At 38.4% G+C, this 13,608-nt stretch overlaps 1 protein-coding gene across 3 annotated transcripts in view; it reads left to right on the forward strand.

The window, feature by feature from the left end:
* DNAH11 (dynein axonemal heavy chain 11) overlaps positions 1-13,608 on the forward strand; it is a 361,390-nt gene that overhangs the window by 161,722 nt on the left and 186,060 nt on the right. For 2 of the 3 annotated variants that reach the window (XM_064290057.1, XM_064290056.1), the window contains 3 exons: positions 910-1,060; positions 4,663-4,794; positions 9,469-9,642. In XM_064290057.1, coding sequence (XP_064146127.1) covers positions 910-1,060; positions 4,663-4,794; positions 9,469-9,642 — 457 coding nt within the window. The remainder of the gene's footprint in view (positions 1-909; positions 1,061-4,662; positions 4,795-9,468; positions 9,643-13,608) is intronic. The other variant, XM_064290055.1, reaches the window with a different exon arrangement.

Here is a 13,608-nt window from a genome sequence, read left to right on the forward strand (position 1 = left end):
CCTATTGCAAAGCTGCATGAAAAGCAAAGGGAGCCTTTTGCAAAATAATCATCTAGCCTTAACTTTTCTGAGATACTCAAATTGTTATTTGCTTAAAGCAAGATGTAGCTGTAATTGGTCTGGGAGTCCTGTTGGCCCTTTAATCTCAACTTACTGAGTTTATTATCACGACTTCTACTTACTGAGAACTTTTTGAGCAATTATTTTTAGTTTAACATTATAAAATTGCACCCCAGAAACTAATATGGATTGAACTGAGTCATGCTTCTTTTTATTGTTAAGTATTATTTTGTTACTATGTGAGAGATAATTTAGAGTATCAAAATTGATAACATTTTATAAGCTTCAGATTCATATATATGCATCCAAGTACGAGATGACATTTTAGAGCCACTTACTCAAAACACATTACTAGCTTTCAGGTTAGAATTACATACTCGGGGGGAAAAGGAGGTACTTTGAAATAGCCCCTTGTGCAGTTCTCACCTTTTGATTTGTAACTGATTTCTCATTACTAAATAATCAGTGCCAATATTAATCAAGAAAAATCCCAAGCTGTTTTCATAAATAAAGCCTACCCCATGAAAGTGGTTTCTGTCCTTTAGGAAATGACACCCTGTACTTCCTGATAAATGCACCGTAATGGCCTACTTATACTCTATTATGTTTGGCTTCTAAGTGCTATTAGGAGTTTCTTTTACGTTCTTTTCATTAGGTAAAAATGGCCATTGAAACAAGTTTTTAAAGGGCCATTTTAAAATATTTGCAGATTGAGAAACGGAGTGAACTCACCAAACATGCCCCTGAAGTGTTGCACCAAGCTGTGTTGAAGGGGGCAGCTTTTGACTGGGTGAAGTTCTGCCTTTGAAGCCGAGTGTTCAATAAAAGCTTTTCTGTGTTCTTTTTCAGGTATGTAGCCAGTTGGATAGACAGAAGGCGGCATCAATCAGAAAAGGCCAACTTAACTATTCTTTTTGATAAATATGTTCCTGCGTGCTTGGATAAGCTGAGAACAAGCTTTAAAACCATCACTTCAATTCCAGAAAACAGCATGGTGCAGGTCAGTCTTCAGTTGTATCATTTAACTTCTAGTTCTGATACGGCAGTGTGGCTTGATTGAGAGGACAGATAGTTTTTGCTCCATGAACGACTGAAAGATTTCTGGAATTGTTAGGTTGCCCCAACCCACCCCTCCCCCAAGTTCATGTTTCCCAGTGCTTTTTTTTTAATACTTGTTTTAAATATGTTGGTAACAAAACATTTGCCATTTGAACATTCTTCACATGTGCAATTTAGTGGCATTAATTGTATTCCTCGTGTTGTACAACTATCACCATTATCTGTTTCCAACTTTCTCCGTCACCCTTAACAGAAGCTTAGTGTCTCCTAAGCATGGAGTCCCTTCATCTGCTCCCTGCCCACGTACTCTGTAACCACGAATAACCTAGGCCTGTGTCTAGGTATTTGCCTGTTCTAGATATTCCATACAGGTGGAAACAACCTCTGTCACATACCTCTCACTCTGTTGTCATTCTGGGCTGGTGGTCTGTTTCTTTCCCTAGATTGTGAACTAGAGGGCAGAAGCCATGTTTTATTCAGAGATAATACAGAGTTCCTAGCACACCAAACCCAAGCCAAACCGATTGCTGTCGAATCGATTCTGACTCATAGTGACCCTATAGGACAGAGTAGAACTGCCCCATAGGATTTCCAAGGAGCGCCTGGTAGACTCGAACTGCTGACCTCCTGGTTAGCAGCTGTGGTTCTTGGCCACTACACCACAGGGTTTCCTCCTAGCACAGAGTAGGTGCCAGATATGTGTTTATTGAGTCATTGTCTTCTCCCAAGTATATTTGAGCAGGATTAGAAGAATGAAGTTCTAACAGCCTTATTTATTTTTCTATCTTGCAAGTAGCATGCTCAGAGAAGGCACTCAATATATATTTTTGAATTAATTAGATCTGTGCGATTAAAAATGTCAGCCATAGAAAAAGAGAAAACTTCTGAATTCTACTGCAAATGTGCAACTACCCACAGACTCCCACTCTGCTCTCCTTTTTCTTACCTCCTCTTCCCCTCCCAAAAATATTCCTTAGGCCATGTCAGTATAGATGAAGAGTTCATAAATATTCTAGGGATAAGTTTTTTCTGATTCTAATTGTGAGACAGCTGGTAAGAGTGAATGGTATATGTGATATGTTGTCACGGGAGCAAACAAAAATAATTCACAGCACACAGAAATGAAGGTTGTGATCTTAATCTCAGCATGAAGAAAAACTAGCCCCAGCTTTTGTAAGTACAAAACTTCGCAGAAGGTTGACAATTAAAAACCCTCCCACTGCCCCAGAGAAGCAAAATTGGTTTCTAAGTACTTTGGTACTATTAAGTTACTATGTTACCAAATTTGCTTAAAGCTAAATTAGAAATAGTTACCAGCATAACAAGAAGAGAAAGTTAAGGTTTTGGGATAATTCACACACCAATTAAGTAAACGATAGTCTTCAGCAGTAATTATCTGAGGTATAATTTATTTCTGAAAGCAGGTCTGAATTTATTCATAATGAATTAATTATGTGGTTAGCCTAATTAGACTTCCTCTGGTGTAATACTTGCAAAAAGCATGATAGTGTTCTTTCTCAAGTTGACTTGTGTATTTGTGTGATTCTCTGTGGTGTGAACTCTTTCATTCTAGAGTAGTGTGAAAATAGGTCAGTAGGAATTAATGACTTGTAGTATTCAGAAATGGCATTTTATCCTCAGCTCTTTTTTTTTTCTGTTGTTTTAAGTAGCCTCTTTTCTGAGGTTACTTAAAAGAACAGGAATTTGCATCAAAAAAAAACTGGATATTATAAAAGAATAGGTTCAAATGGTCACCTTAAGAAATTAATGTACTGTGTTTCCCAATATATGAAATGTCTTTAGTTTCAGTGATATGTAATTCTTTCAGAATTTTAGTTTCAGTGATATGTAATTCTTTCAGAATATGCATTAAAATAAGTATTTGTTAATTGTTGGCAAAAAACCTACACAGGGCTCAAAATTTTTTTAAGTATTGTATTTGAGAGAAAATAGAAAAATCGTTTGTGTTTTCAACTCAGTGGATTGCACTGCAGTGAGACCCTTCTGTCTTTTTTGTTTTGATCTTAACATTCCTTAGAACAACATGGCTTCTACTCAAATACCAGAGCCCTGGAGTTTTATATTATTTTTCTTGACAACAAATTGGTGAGCTTAATTTTATTAAAAGGTTAGTTTAAATTGGCAAATATGGCACAATATAATAGAAATCAAGACAAAAGATTTAAAAATATAACAGATGCTCAACTATTTAAATTGAAAGGTATTTCCAGATTATCTCCAAGGCCCATTTACGTGGATTTTTTTCTCCATCTTTCATGAGGAGCAAGGAAAGGCACACATACAATCCTGACTTGCTTTGTTATAGCTTGCGTTACTCTGTGCATGATAGTGATAAAAATCTCTTGTTGCCTCCCAAAACTGGGGACAGGGCATCTTGAGCTTTTAGGGTCCAGTGACAATGCTCATGAATGACAAATATGTTTGTGCTTCAGAGAACTAGCCAAAAAGTGTGCACAATACTGGTTATTAGTTCCTGTGGTCAAGGCCTTCGGGTGTTTATCACCAACAGAGCACATGGCATTTCACTGGAGTATGTGAAGGGCAAGTTCCTGAACAGCATTTCTTCCCAGGTTAAATTTAGTTTGATGTCTGAAATATCCCACAGGCTAAGGCTGCCAGTCCAACATTCTAAATTTGTGACAACAGGTGGAAAAAAAGTACTGCCAAAACACTAGTTGAAAGTAGGTTATCTAATTGTGCAACAATATGAAAACAGTTAAGTAAATGTTTGTACACACAGTGGAATCTTGTGCATTCATGCCCAGTGACATGGTAGAGTAGCACTTTTTGATAGGAAAGGTGTCTTCAGTATGTTTTTAAGTGGGAAAGTGAGTTATTGAATATTACATGTAGTATGATACCCTATTTATTAAAAGGGCATAGTTATAGATGCATTACTTTTAAAAAAAATTTTGCTTATATTTATGTCAATATTTTGTTTGTTTTTTATTGCAGTAAATATATGTAACAAAACATTTGCCATTTCAACATTCTCCACATGTATGATCCAGTGACATTAATTATTTGTGTCATGTTATTAAACAACCACCATTATTCGCTTCCATATTTTTCCATCATCCTTCACAGAAGTTCAGTATCCTCTAAACAATGAGTCCGCCATTTTCTTCTCTCTCTTACCTGCCTAGTAACAGCTAATCAGCTCTGAGCTCTGTACTCTTGCCTGTTCAAGATATTTCAAACAAGAGGGATCATACAATACTTTTCCTTGCAGTGATTATTAATTGGGTAATTAAAAAAAATTTTTTTCTCATAGTTTGCAATTTCCTAGGAGATCAGTGTGATTAAAAGTGGCAAAAGTTTTCCACCAATGACATAGAAATCTTAGGCAGTAGTTTTTGCCCTTCCCAATGTCAGAAATCCACAGAGTTGGGAAAAATGATATAGTCTCTTAAAGATAAAATGGATTTGTAGAAAAGACCTTGGAATCTATTCCACTATTTAAAAACAAACAAACAAACAAAAAATGTTGCCCTAAACAAATGGCTATTTCTTTTTCATTAGACTATTTGCGTTCTTTTGGAGTGTTTGCTGACACCTGAAAATGTACCTTCTGACAGCCCAAAGGAAGTTTATGAAGTCTATTTTGTCTTTGCTTGCATCTGGGCATTCGGAGGCACTCTACTACGAGACCAGGTATGTTTAGAAATAGTTTTCAGAACAAGTTTCCTTTTTTTTTTGAATATTAAAATATGCTATATTATCATAAATCTACTTTACATGCCTTATTCTCTACTAAGCCTGTACATTCTCTAGGCCATCTGATTCAGACTGATACTTCCAACCTTGGCTGACAAGGTCAAATCCATTGCCTTCAGCCTGATGTCTCTCTGAGCTCAAGGTTCTATATTTCCAGCTGCATCTGGAGGATTGCCAGCAGGCAGTCATATTCAGTGTCCATGAGATGGAACTCTTCATCTGTCCCATGTCTCCTCTTTATTCTTTCTTTTCATCAGTGATACATTCCTGCAAGTTACTCTAGTTAAAAACCTGGGAGACACTGTTCTTCCTTATTTTCACATCTGATAATTTTCAGATACTTTGGGTTTCACTTACAAAATAGCTGTCAAGTCTGCCCCCTCCTCTCCAACCCTACAGCCTTAATTCAGGAATGTATCATTTTTAGATTGCCATAGGCCCTCGTAATAGCTTTCAAATTGGTCTCCCTGTCTTCAGTCTTTCTTACCTCTAATCAGTCTCACATACCACTCTCAGGGTAATAATCCATGAACCACGTCAAGCCCTGACCAATTCCTTTTCATCAGTCTTTCCATCAGCTTGAGGTGAAAGCTATCACATCTACCCATCATTTCTGGCACAGATAGTAGTGGCTTCTGATTTTTTGTGGGCAGACACTTGATACAGAAGTGTGTGTGCATGCACACACACACACGCCATACATACAAACTGTGTATATTTGCTCAATACAAAGTGAGACTTCTCCAGCTTTAGAAATTTGCAGATCGAATATCCACCATGCACGTCAGTGTATAGATTTTCTGATGTAGTCTTTACAATAACTCTTCAAGGTGTCCTTATTGTGCAGATACAGAAGAGCTCAGAAAAGCAAAGTAACTTGCCCAAGGTCATGTTGATGGTAAATGGCAACAGCAGGATTCCCACTCATGTTCATCTGTCTCCAAAGGCCATGCCTTCCGGGGTACTTCTGTACTGCTCTGCATCACAGTGTTTCTATGAGTAACCCTGGATCTTTGCATTAAAGATCAATGGCATGCATGTTTTCCAGGCTTCCCTGGATGTCTCCAAATGTAAACAGGAAATTTACATTGGAAGGCACCATAGCCAAGAGTGACTTACACTTCTGTTGGCTTACTCACTGCAGATCCTAAAATAAATAGTTGATATAACCTGGGTGGCAATTCCGCTTCTTGTTATTAGGTTACCATTGCTCATATCTATAAATAAATTTGAGATTCACTTGACCTCCTAGATCTTATTTCATCCCCTCTCAGAAGCCAAATTTTCTTTCAGTGAGAGTTAAGTATCAGTGTTGGGTGTCTTCATGTGGTTTTCTTAACGGGTAGGAGAGCTTCATTCGCTACACAATTTACAACATGTATAGGTTTCTCATTCTCCATGGAAGCCGTATGTAGCATCTTCCACCTGCCCAGTGGTTTTTCCTTCAGTGTTTTCTACAGGCTTTCTTATTTTTCGGGACTAAAAATAATCCGGTAAAATTGCATGAGTAGGATGTTAACAGCTGAGATCTTTCCACTCCTGATTCTAACTCTTCACCTTCCTCCCAGCTGATCCTCTTACAATCTGCTCCATCCCCAGACATGGTGGCCTTCTACCCAGTTGTCCCAACCAGAAACTGGAGCATCACACTAGTAGCCTTCCTCTCCTGTACACTGCCTTCCTCAATTAACAGTCAACATCATAATCATTATTAAACTTTTGAAATGTCTCTAGCTAGGAAACATTCAGGAGAGAGGCAATGAGGTTGGCAACTTGAATGAAGCAGACACAAGAAATCTTCTCAGGGATAGCTATTTGTTCCATGAATTTGAATGCCTACTACAAGTCAGGTGATGTGCTTAGGGCTTTTCATAGGCTCTCATTTAACCTTCAAAAAATTAGAAAACCTATATGGATAGGTACAACTATTATCATTCATCTTTTTTAAGTAAAAAACTGAAGCTTAGAGAGATAGGTTAACCTGTTTCAGAACACAAAGCTAACCAATGACTGAGCCACATTTGAACTATAGTGGACTGACTCAGAACCTGTGCCTTTAACCCAGGCCATTGCCAAGAACCTCCAAAATGAGTCTCAAATCAACTGCCTCTGAGCTACTGTAAACCACCATCATTTCTCACTTGGCCTGTGAAGTAGCCTTCTCACTGATCTTTCTGTTTCTACACTTGCCCCCATAAACCATTACGCACTTACCAGCTGGAGTGATTTTTTTAAATGTAAATTCGATCATGTTATACTTCAGAGTTTAAAACAATGTAAGAAATGAAATAGTAGTTACATGGCCTCTGGATCTGATGCTTCCTGTCTCTCCCTACTTCTTCCTCTGCCAGTCCCTCCTCACCCATTTGCTGCTCTCCAGTCACACTGGCTAGTTTCTTGAACACACCAAATTGTTTCCTACCACAGGACCTTTGCACTTGCTGGTTTCTTCCTGAAATAGTCTTCTCCCTAATCTGTAACTGTCCTCAAAGATGGTTTCCCTAAACACTGAGTTAAGATGGGTCAGCCCTGTTACAGTTGCTTAAAGAAAACTTTATTTTTTGCGATAAAAAAACTATTATTTATTTATGATTTATTGGCTTAACGTCTGCCTCCACCATGCATCCCCATGGCAGGGACCCTGTTTGTTTTATTTCCCACCATGGAATGAATGCATTTAGTTAAATGAGTTAATGAATCAAAAATTTATCACCAAAGTCAATTTGTTGATGTACTGGTTTAGGTAATGCAGATTTTGATGCAGGTAGAAACCTATATATGTATTCTGCCTACAGAGAATGGTGACAGGTAAGCAGTAGCCTCTGAACTAACTTGGTTTAAGACCAATTTTTGTAGAGTTGGTAAAACATCCCATGTCACCAATCTGAAAATAATTTAAATGAGTCTAAGCTCATTAACGTTTGACTGATGGTGTGTAGGAGCATGAGGTCAGCTGGTTTGGAAGTTAGTGGGGTTAGCTACAAAGACTGATCACCTATCTCAGCTCATTCTCCTCCTCTAGCCATCCTGTCTGTCACTACCAATATGTATGGCCCTACTCAGTTAAGAAAGTGGACCATAGTCCAAAAACGTAATGACATCAGAGTAAAAGCAGGTTTAAGAAATTTCTCTGGTGCAGGATGGGAGGTGAGGTTTTGAATAAGTATGAGATTGGTGAATGCAGTGGACACACATAGTATTTTTAGAGTTCACCAAAAGTCTATATGCCAGATCATCCTATCATTATAGAAGTCAGTATGTAAGGTTGTCCTATGGTCATAGAAGTCACTAGACCAGGTCATCCTGGGGACATAGAAGTCACTAAGCCAGGTCATCCTGTAGATACGGAAGTCATTAGGCCAGATCATAGGAGCCCTGGCGGCGCAGTGGTTAAGCACATGGCTGCTAACCAAAAGGTCAGCGGTTCGAACCCACAGTGGTTCAAACTCCATGGGAAAAAGATGTGGCAGTCTGCTTCTGTAGATAGTATAGCCTTGGAAACTGTATGGAACAGTTCTACTCTGTCCTATAAGGTCACTGTGAGTCGGAATCGACTATATCCTGTGGATATAGAAGTCAGTAGACCAGGTCATCTTGTGGACATAAGGTCATCATCTAGCCTGAGACCAGAAGAACTAGATGGTGCCCAGCTAACCACTACCCACCATTCTGACCAGGGACACAATAGAAGGTCCCGGATAGAAGGGGAGAAAAAAGTAGAACAAAATGTAACTTCCTAAAAATGGCTAGACTTAGACCAATAGAGACTAGGGGAACCCCTGAGACTGTCACCCTAAGATACTCTTCGAACTTGGAACCAAAAACACTCCTAGAGTCACCTTTCAGCCAAGTTATGGATTGGCTTATAAAACAAACAACATCAACCATGAGTACTGTGCTCCCTTAAATAATCAACTGCATCAGACCAACCAGTCAACATTAACCCGAAAGCAAAGATAAGAAGGTAAGAAGGGGCAGGGAAGCTAGATTAATGGAAACAGAACAAACAGAATCGAAATAATGAGAATGCTGATACGTTGTGAAAAAATGACCATTTACTGTCACCATAAAGGAAATGTGATTTTAACACCAAAAAGTCCAGGAAGCCTATAAGCTTGAAATATAGGAAAGTATATAGATTAAATAATATTGCCAATTTTTAGGCACTCCATTGTTCTTATTCTTCTAATTTCATCATCAATTAATGTGCACATTGGTAGAAATCAACACCAATGTTTGAGAACCACTGTCTTGTGTTACCTAGTATGGTAATTTGCAAGATAGCTCATTGTTAAATTTAATAAGCAAAGAGTAACCTAAGGTTCACCTAACCTTATCTTGCTTTTTTAGTTAATAACTATTCTAGAAAACGTAGTACCTGATGAGTATATGGCAATTATAGAGTTCTACATCTATGATAGTATCACTCATTATAACTTATCTCTAGTTATTTTTCATGGGTCAGTTATTCCATCCCAAACCAAAGGCTTTATTTGCAATCTTGACTCTGTATACTGCAAACACTGTGTGTAGAGCAGCGTTTGGAGGGGCTTTGTATGTTTTCAGAATTACCTTTAAGTCTGCCATAAGGATTTCTCTTGTTCCCCTTAGCTTTCTGATTACCCAGCTGAATTCAGTCGGTGGTGGCATAAAGAGATGAAAGCAGTGAAGTTTCCATCCCAGGGAACAATCTTTGATTATTATCTGGACCACAATACTAAGAAATTCTTGCCTTGGGCTGATAAAATCCCCCAATTCACCGTGGAGCCAGATGTACCTCTGCAGGTAGATGTGGGGAACATGTCAATTTTCAAGCCATGCTATGCTGATTTGAGCCCTTTCTTTTTAGCAGTCTTTTTTCCTTCTTTACCTGATGTATAAATTACTGTGTTGATATGCCTAGCATATAACAGTTTCCCTAGAAGAGGAGAATCTCAGCCATAGGAACACTTACTGAGATGGCTATTATATTTCTGCAACCTCTTTTTTTTTATGCCAACTTAATTCCATGGTAGCACCTTTCTTTACATTTTCCTAGAAACTTCTTGAGTACTGTGAAAACTGAAGGTGTGTTTCTATTAGTTCAGTGACTCTTATTTCTATCCTTACTGTAAATTTCTTAGATAGCACTTTTTACATGACTTCCTTCCTTTACCCTGAAACCATAAAATGAATATGTTTAATCTCAACTCATATTTCAACTTCACATGACAGGTGACAAATCCAAATGAATCGTTCTCTGTTTTTCAGTTTCTCTTCATAGATTGACCTTCTGCATTTCTTTGATGTCTAGCTATTCTTTGACATTTTATATTCAGCCTTGTTCTGTTTCCCCTTTCACTGTATTTCTTCCTTAAAATCATGTCATTCTGATTTATTTTGAAGCTTATTTATTATTTCAGTAGTGCTATATGAATATAGATAATTCCTACTGCACCAGGTGTCCGATAACAGAAAACCCAACAATAAGGACATTTATCCTTTCACAAACAAATTCACATGCAGGGTGACCACAAGACTGATTAATAATTCTGTGATTTCTTAGTGTTATCAAGGATCCAGATTATCTCCTGTCTCTGTTCTTCTTAACATTGGCTTCACTCTAAGACTGATACCACTCATGGGCTCAAGATGGTTCCAGCGGGCCAGGAGTCACCTTCAGAAGGAAAAAGGAACTTTCTCATTTTTTTTATTAGGAGCGAGAAAATCTTTCTTAACAGTCCCAGAGCATACCTTCTCAAGCATTTAATTATTCTGAACTGGCTCATATGCCCACGCCTAACCCAGTCGAAGGCCAAGGGGATGGAGTTACCATAATGACTTTGACTAACTGTCTTAGTAATCTAGTGCTGCTATAGCAGAAATACCACAAGTGGCTGGCTTGAACAAAGAAAAATTTATTCTCATATAGTCTAGGAAGTTAAAAGCCTGAATTCAGGGTTTCGGCTCTAGGGGAAGACTATCTCTGCCTGTCAGATCTGGGGGAAGGTCCTTGTCATCAATCTTCCCCTGGTCTAGGAGCTTCTCTGTGCAGGCACCCCAGGTCCAAAGGACATGCTCCCCTCCTGGTTCTTCCTTCTTGGTGGCATGAGGTCCCGCCATCTCTCAGCTTGCTTCTCTTATGTCTCAAAAGAGGTTGACTCAAGATACAACCTAATCTTATAGATCAAGTCCTTAATACAACTGCCTCTGACCCTGCTTCATTAACATCACAGAGGTAGGATTTACAAGACACAGGAAAATCACATCAGGTGACAAAATGGTAGACAATTACACAATACTGGGAATCATGGCCCAGCCAAGTTGACACATATTTTGAGGGGACACAATTCAGTCCATAACACTAATCACCATCCCACTGGTGATCGGTGGAGCATCCCCTGCAGCACATGGCTGTGTGGAAGGGGTGGAGACTTGAGCAAAGTGGAGACTCTGACAGGAAGGAAGAAATACAGAAATGGATGTTAGGAGAGGAGACAACCAACAAAGTCTGCTTTACCTACTTTATACATTTTGAAATCTGTTTTTATTTAATCTACTTATACTGTGGTCACCTAGCAATATTATCTGGCTTATTGAAAGCTGAAGATTAGTAGTTAACCCAAATACTGAAGACCAAAAAGACACCACCAAATTGATTAATTTTATTCATGATATCCTTTATTCAACAGAAAACTTCTCAGGACTTTGTAGCCTTACTTGACACATAGATCTGCCAAACGTGGTTGTTAGAGTAACAGCTTCTTAACGTAATAGAAGACCATTCTGAGTCAGTAATAAGAGTAAATATTAATATTACATTATGTCAGGCCCTTTCCTAAGTGTTTTCCATAGGCTAACTCATTTAATCCTTACAACAGCCTTTTAAGATGTACTATTATTAAAAAAAAGTTTTTTTTTATTATTAGCCCTTTTTTAAATATGGAGAAACTGAGGCACAAAGAGCCTAAGTAATTTGTCTACAGCTAAACCAGCACTAAGTTTAGGCTGACCACTTGTCCTGGTTTGCCTGGGACTGAGGCAGTTTCCAGGATGCTGGACTTTCCGTTTTAAAACCCCAGGTAAATCAGGTTGAGTTGGTCATTATAAAACTGCAAAGCTAGGATTCAAACCCAGGCAGCCTGGCTCCAGAGTCCATGCACTAAGGCAGAGTCTGGGCCCTGAACAGGCTGGTTTTAAATCCAGGCATCACCATTTACTAGCTAGCTATGTGACCTTGGGCAAGTTATCAATGCTCCTTAAGCTCTAGTTTCATCACCTCTGAAGTGGGAATATCATAAAACAATCCTCATAGGTTTGTTGTATCATATGTCATAATGGATGTCAAGTGCTTAGCAGAGTAACCTACCACATAGTCAGCTCTCAGTAAGTGTTAATTGTTGGTTATTAATGTGTGGAGAGAAGATGCAATAGCCAGATTAAAAGCAAGTGATGAAAACTAATAGCAAGAAAGGAGAAAAAATATTATAAAATACAGCTCTAATTAAAAAACAAAACAAAACAGTAGCCTAGGACTGTTGTCCTGGATTGAATTACGTCCCCCCAAAAATGTATATATCAACTCGGTAAGGCTGTGATTCCCACTGTTCTGTGGTTGTCCTCCATTTTGTGATTGTAATTTTATGTTAAGAGGATTAGAGTGGGATTGTAACACCAACCTTACTCAGGTCACCTCCCTGACCCAATATAAAGGGAGTTTCCCTGGGGTGTGGTGTGCACCACCTTTATCTTCAGAAGATGAAAGGGAAGCAAGCAGAGAGTTGGGGACCTCATACCACCAAGAAAGCAATGCTGGAAGCAGAGCGTGTCCTTCGGACCCAGAATAGCTGACCGAAGAATCTCCTAGTCTGGGGGAACGTTGATGAGAAGGCTGACAGAGAAAGCCTTCCTCTGGAGCTGATGCCTTGAATTTAGATTTTTAGCCTACATTACTATGAGAAAATAAATTTCTCCGTGTTAAAACTTGTGGTATTTCTGTTATAGCAGCACTAAATAACTAAAACAACTAATGGAGCACAGAACAGTATGTTCCTTTCAACAGACCTTACAAAAAAGAGCACCACTGAGTTAAAACTTAGTTCTGTTTTTAACCACAGCCATCTTAGTGGGGGATGAAGTGATATTTCATTAGGTTTTGATTTGCATTTTCCTAATGACTATGATGTTGAGCATCTTTTCGTGCACTTGTTGGCCATTTGTATTACTTTTTGGGTGAATGTCTATTCAAGTCTTTTGTCCATTTTTTGATTGGATTGCTTGTCTTTTTTATTGTTAAGTTGAAAGCAACAGGTGTTGGCAAGGATATGGAGAAATTAGAACCCTCATCCCCTGCTGGTGGAATTGTAAAATGGTACAGCCACTGTAGAAGACAGTTGGCAGTTCCTCAAAAGGTTAAATACAGAATTACCTTATGATCTGGTAATTCCACTCCTAGGTACAGACGCAAAAGAATTGAAAGCAGGAACCAAAACAGATACTTGTATACCAATGTTTACTGCAACATTATTCACAATAGACAAAAGGTTGAAACAACCCAAATGTCTATCAACAGATGAATGGATAATCAAAATATTGTACATGCATACAATGGATATTAGTCAGTCATAATGAGAAAATGAAGTTATGATGCATGATACACCATGGATGAACCTTGAAAACATTATGCTGAATGAAATAAGTCAGTCACAAAAGGACAAATATTGTATGATCCCAATTATATAAAATATCTAGAATAGGCAAATGTATAGAGAC

This window comes from Loxodonta africana, chromosome 8, assembly GCF_030014295.1.
Source record: "Loxodonta africana isolate mLoxAfr1 chromosome 8, mLoxAfr1.hap2, whole genome shotgun sequence".
NCBI classification, from domain to species: Eukaryota; Metazoa; Chordata; class Mammalia; order Proboscidea; family Elephantidae; genus Loxodonta; species Loxodonta africana.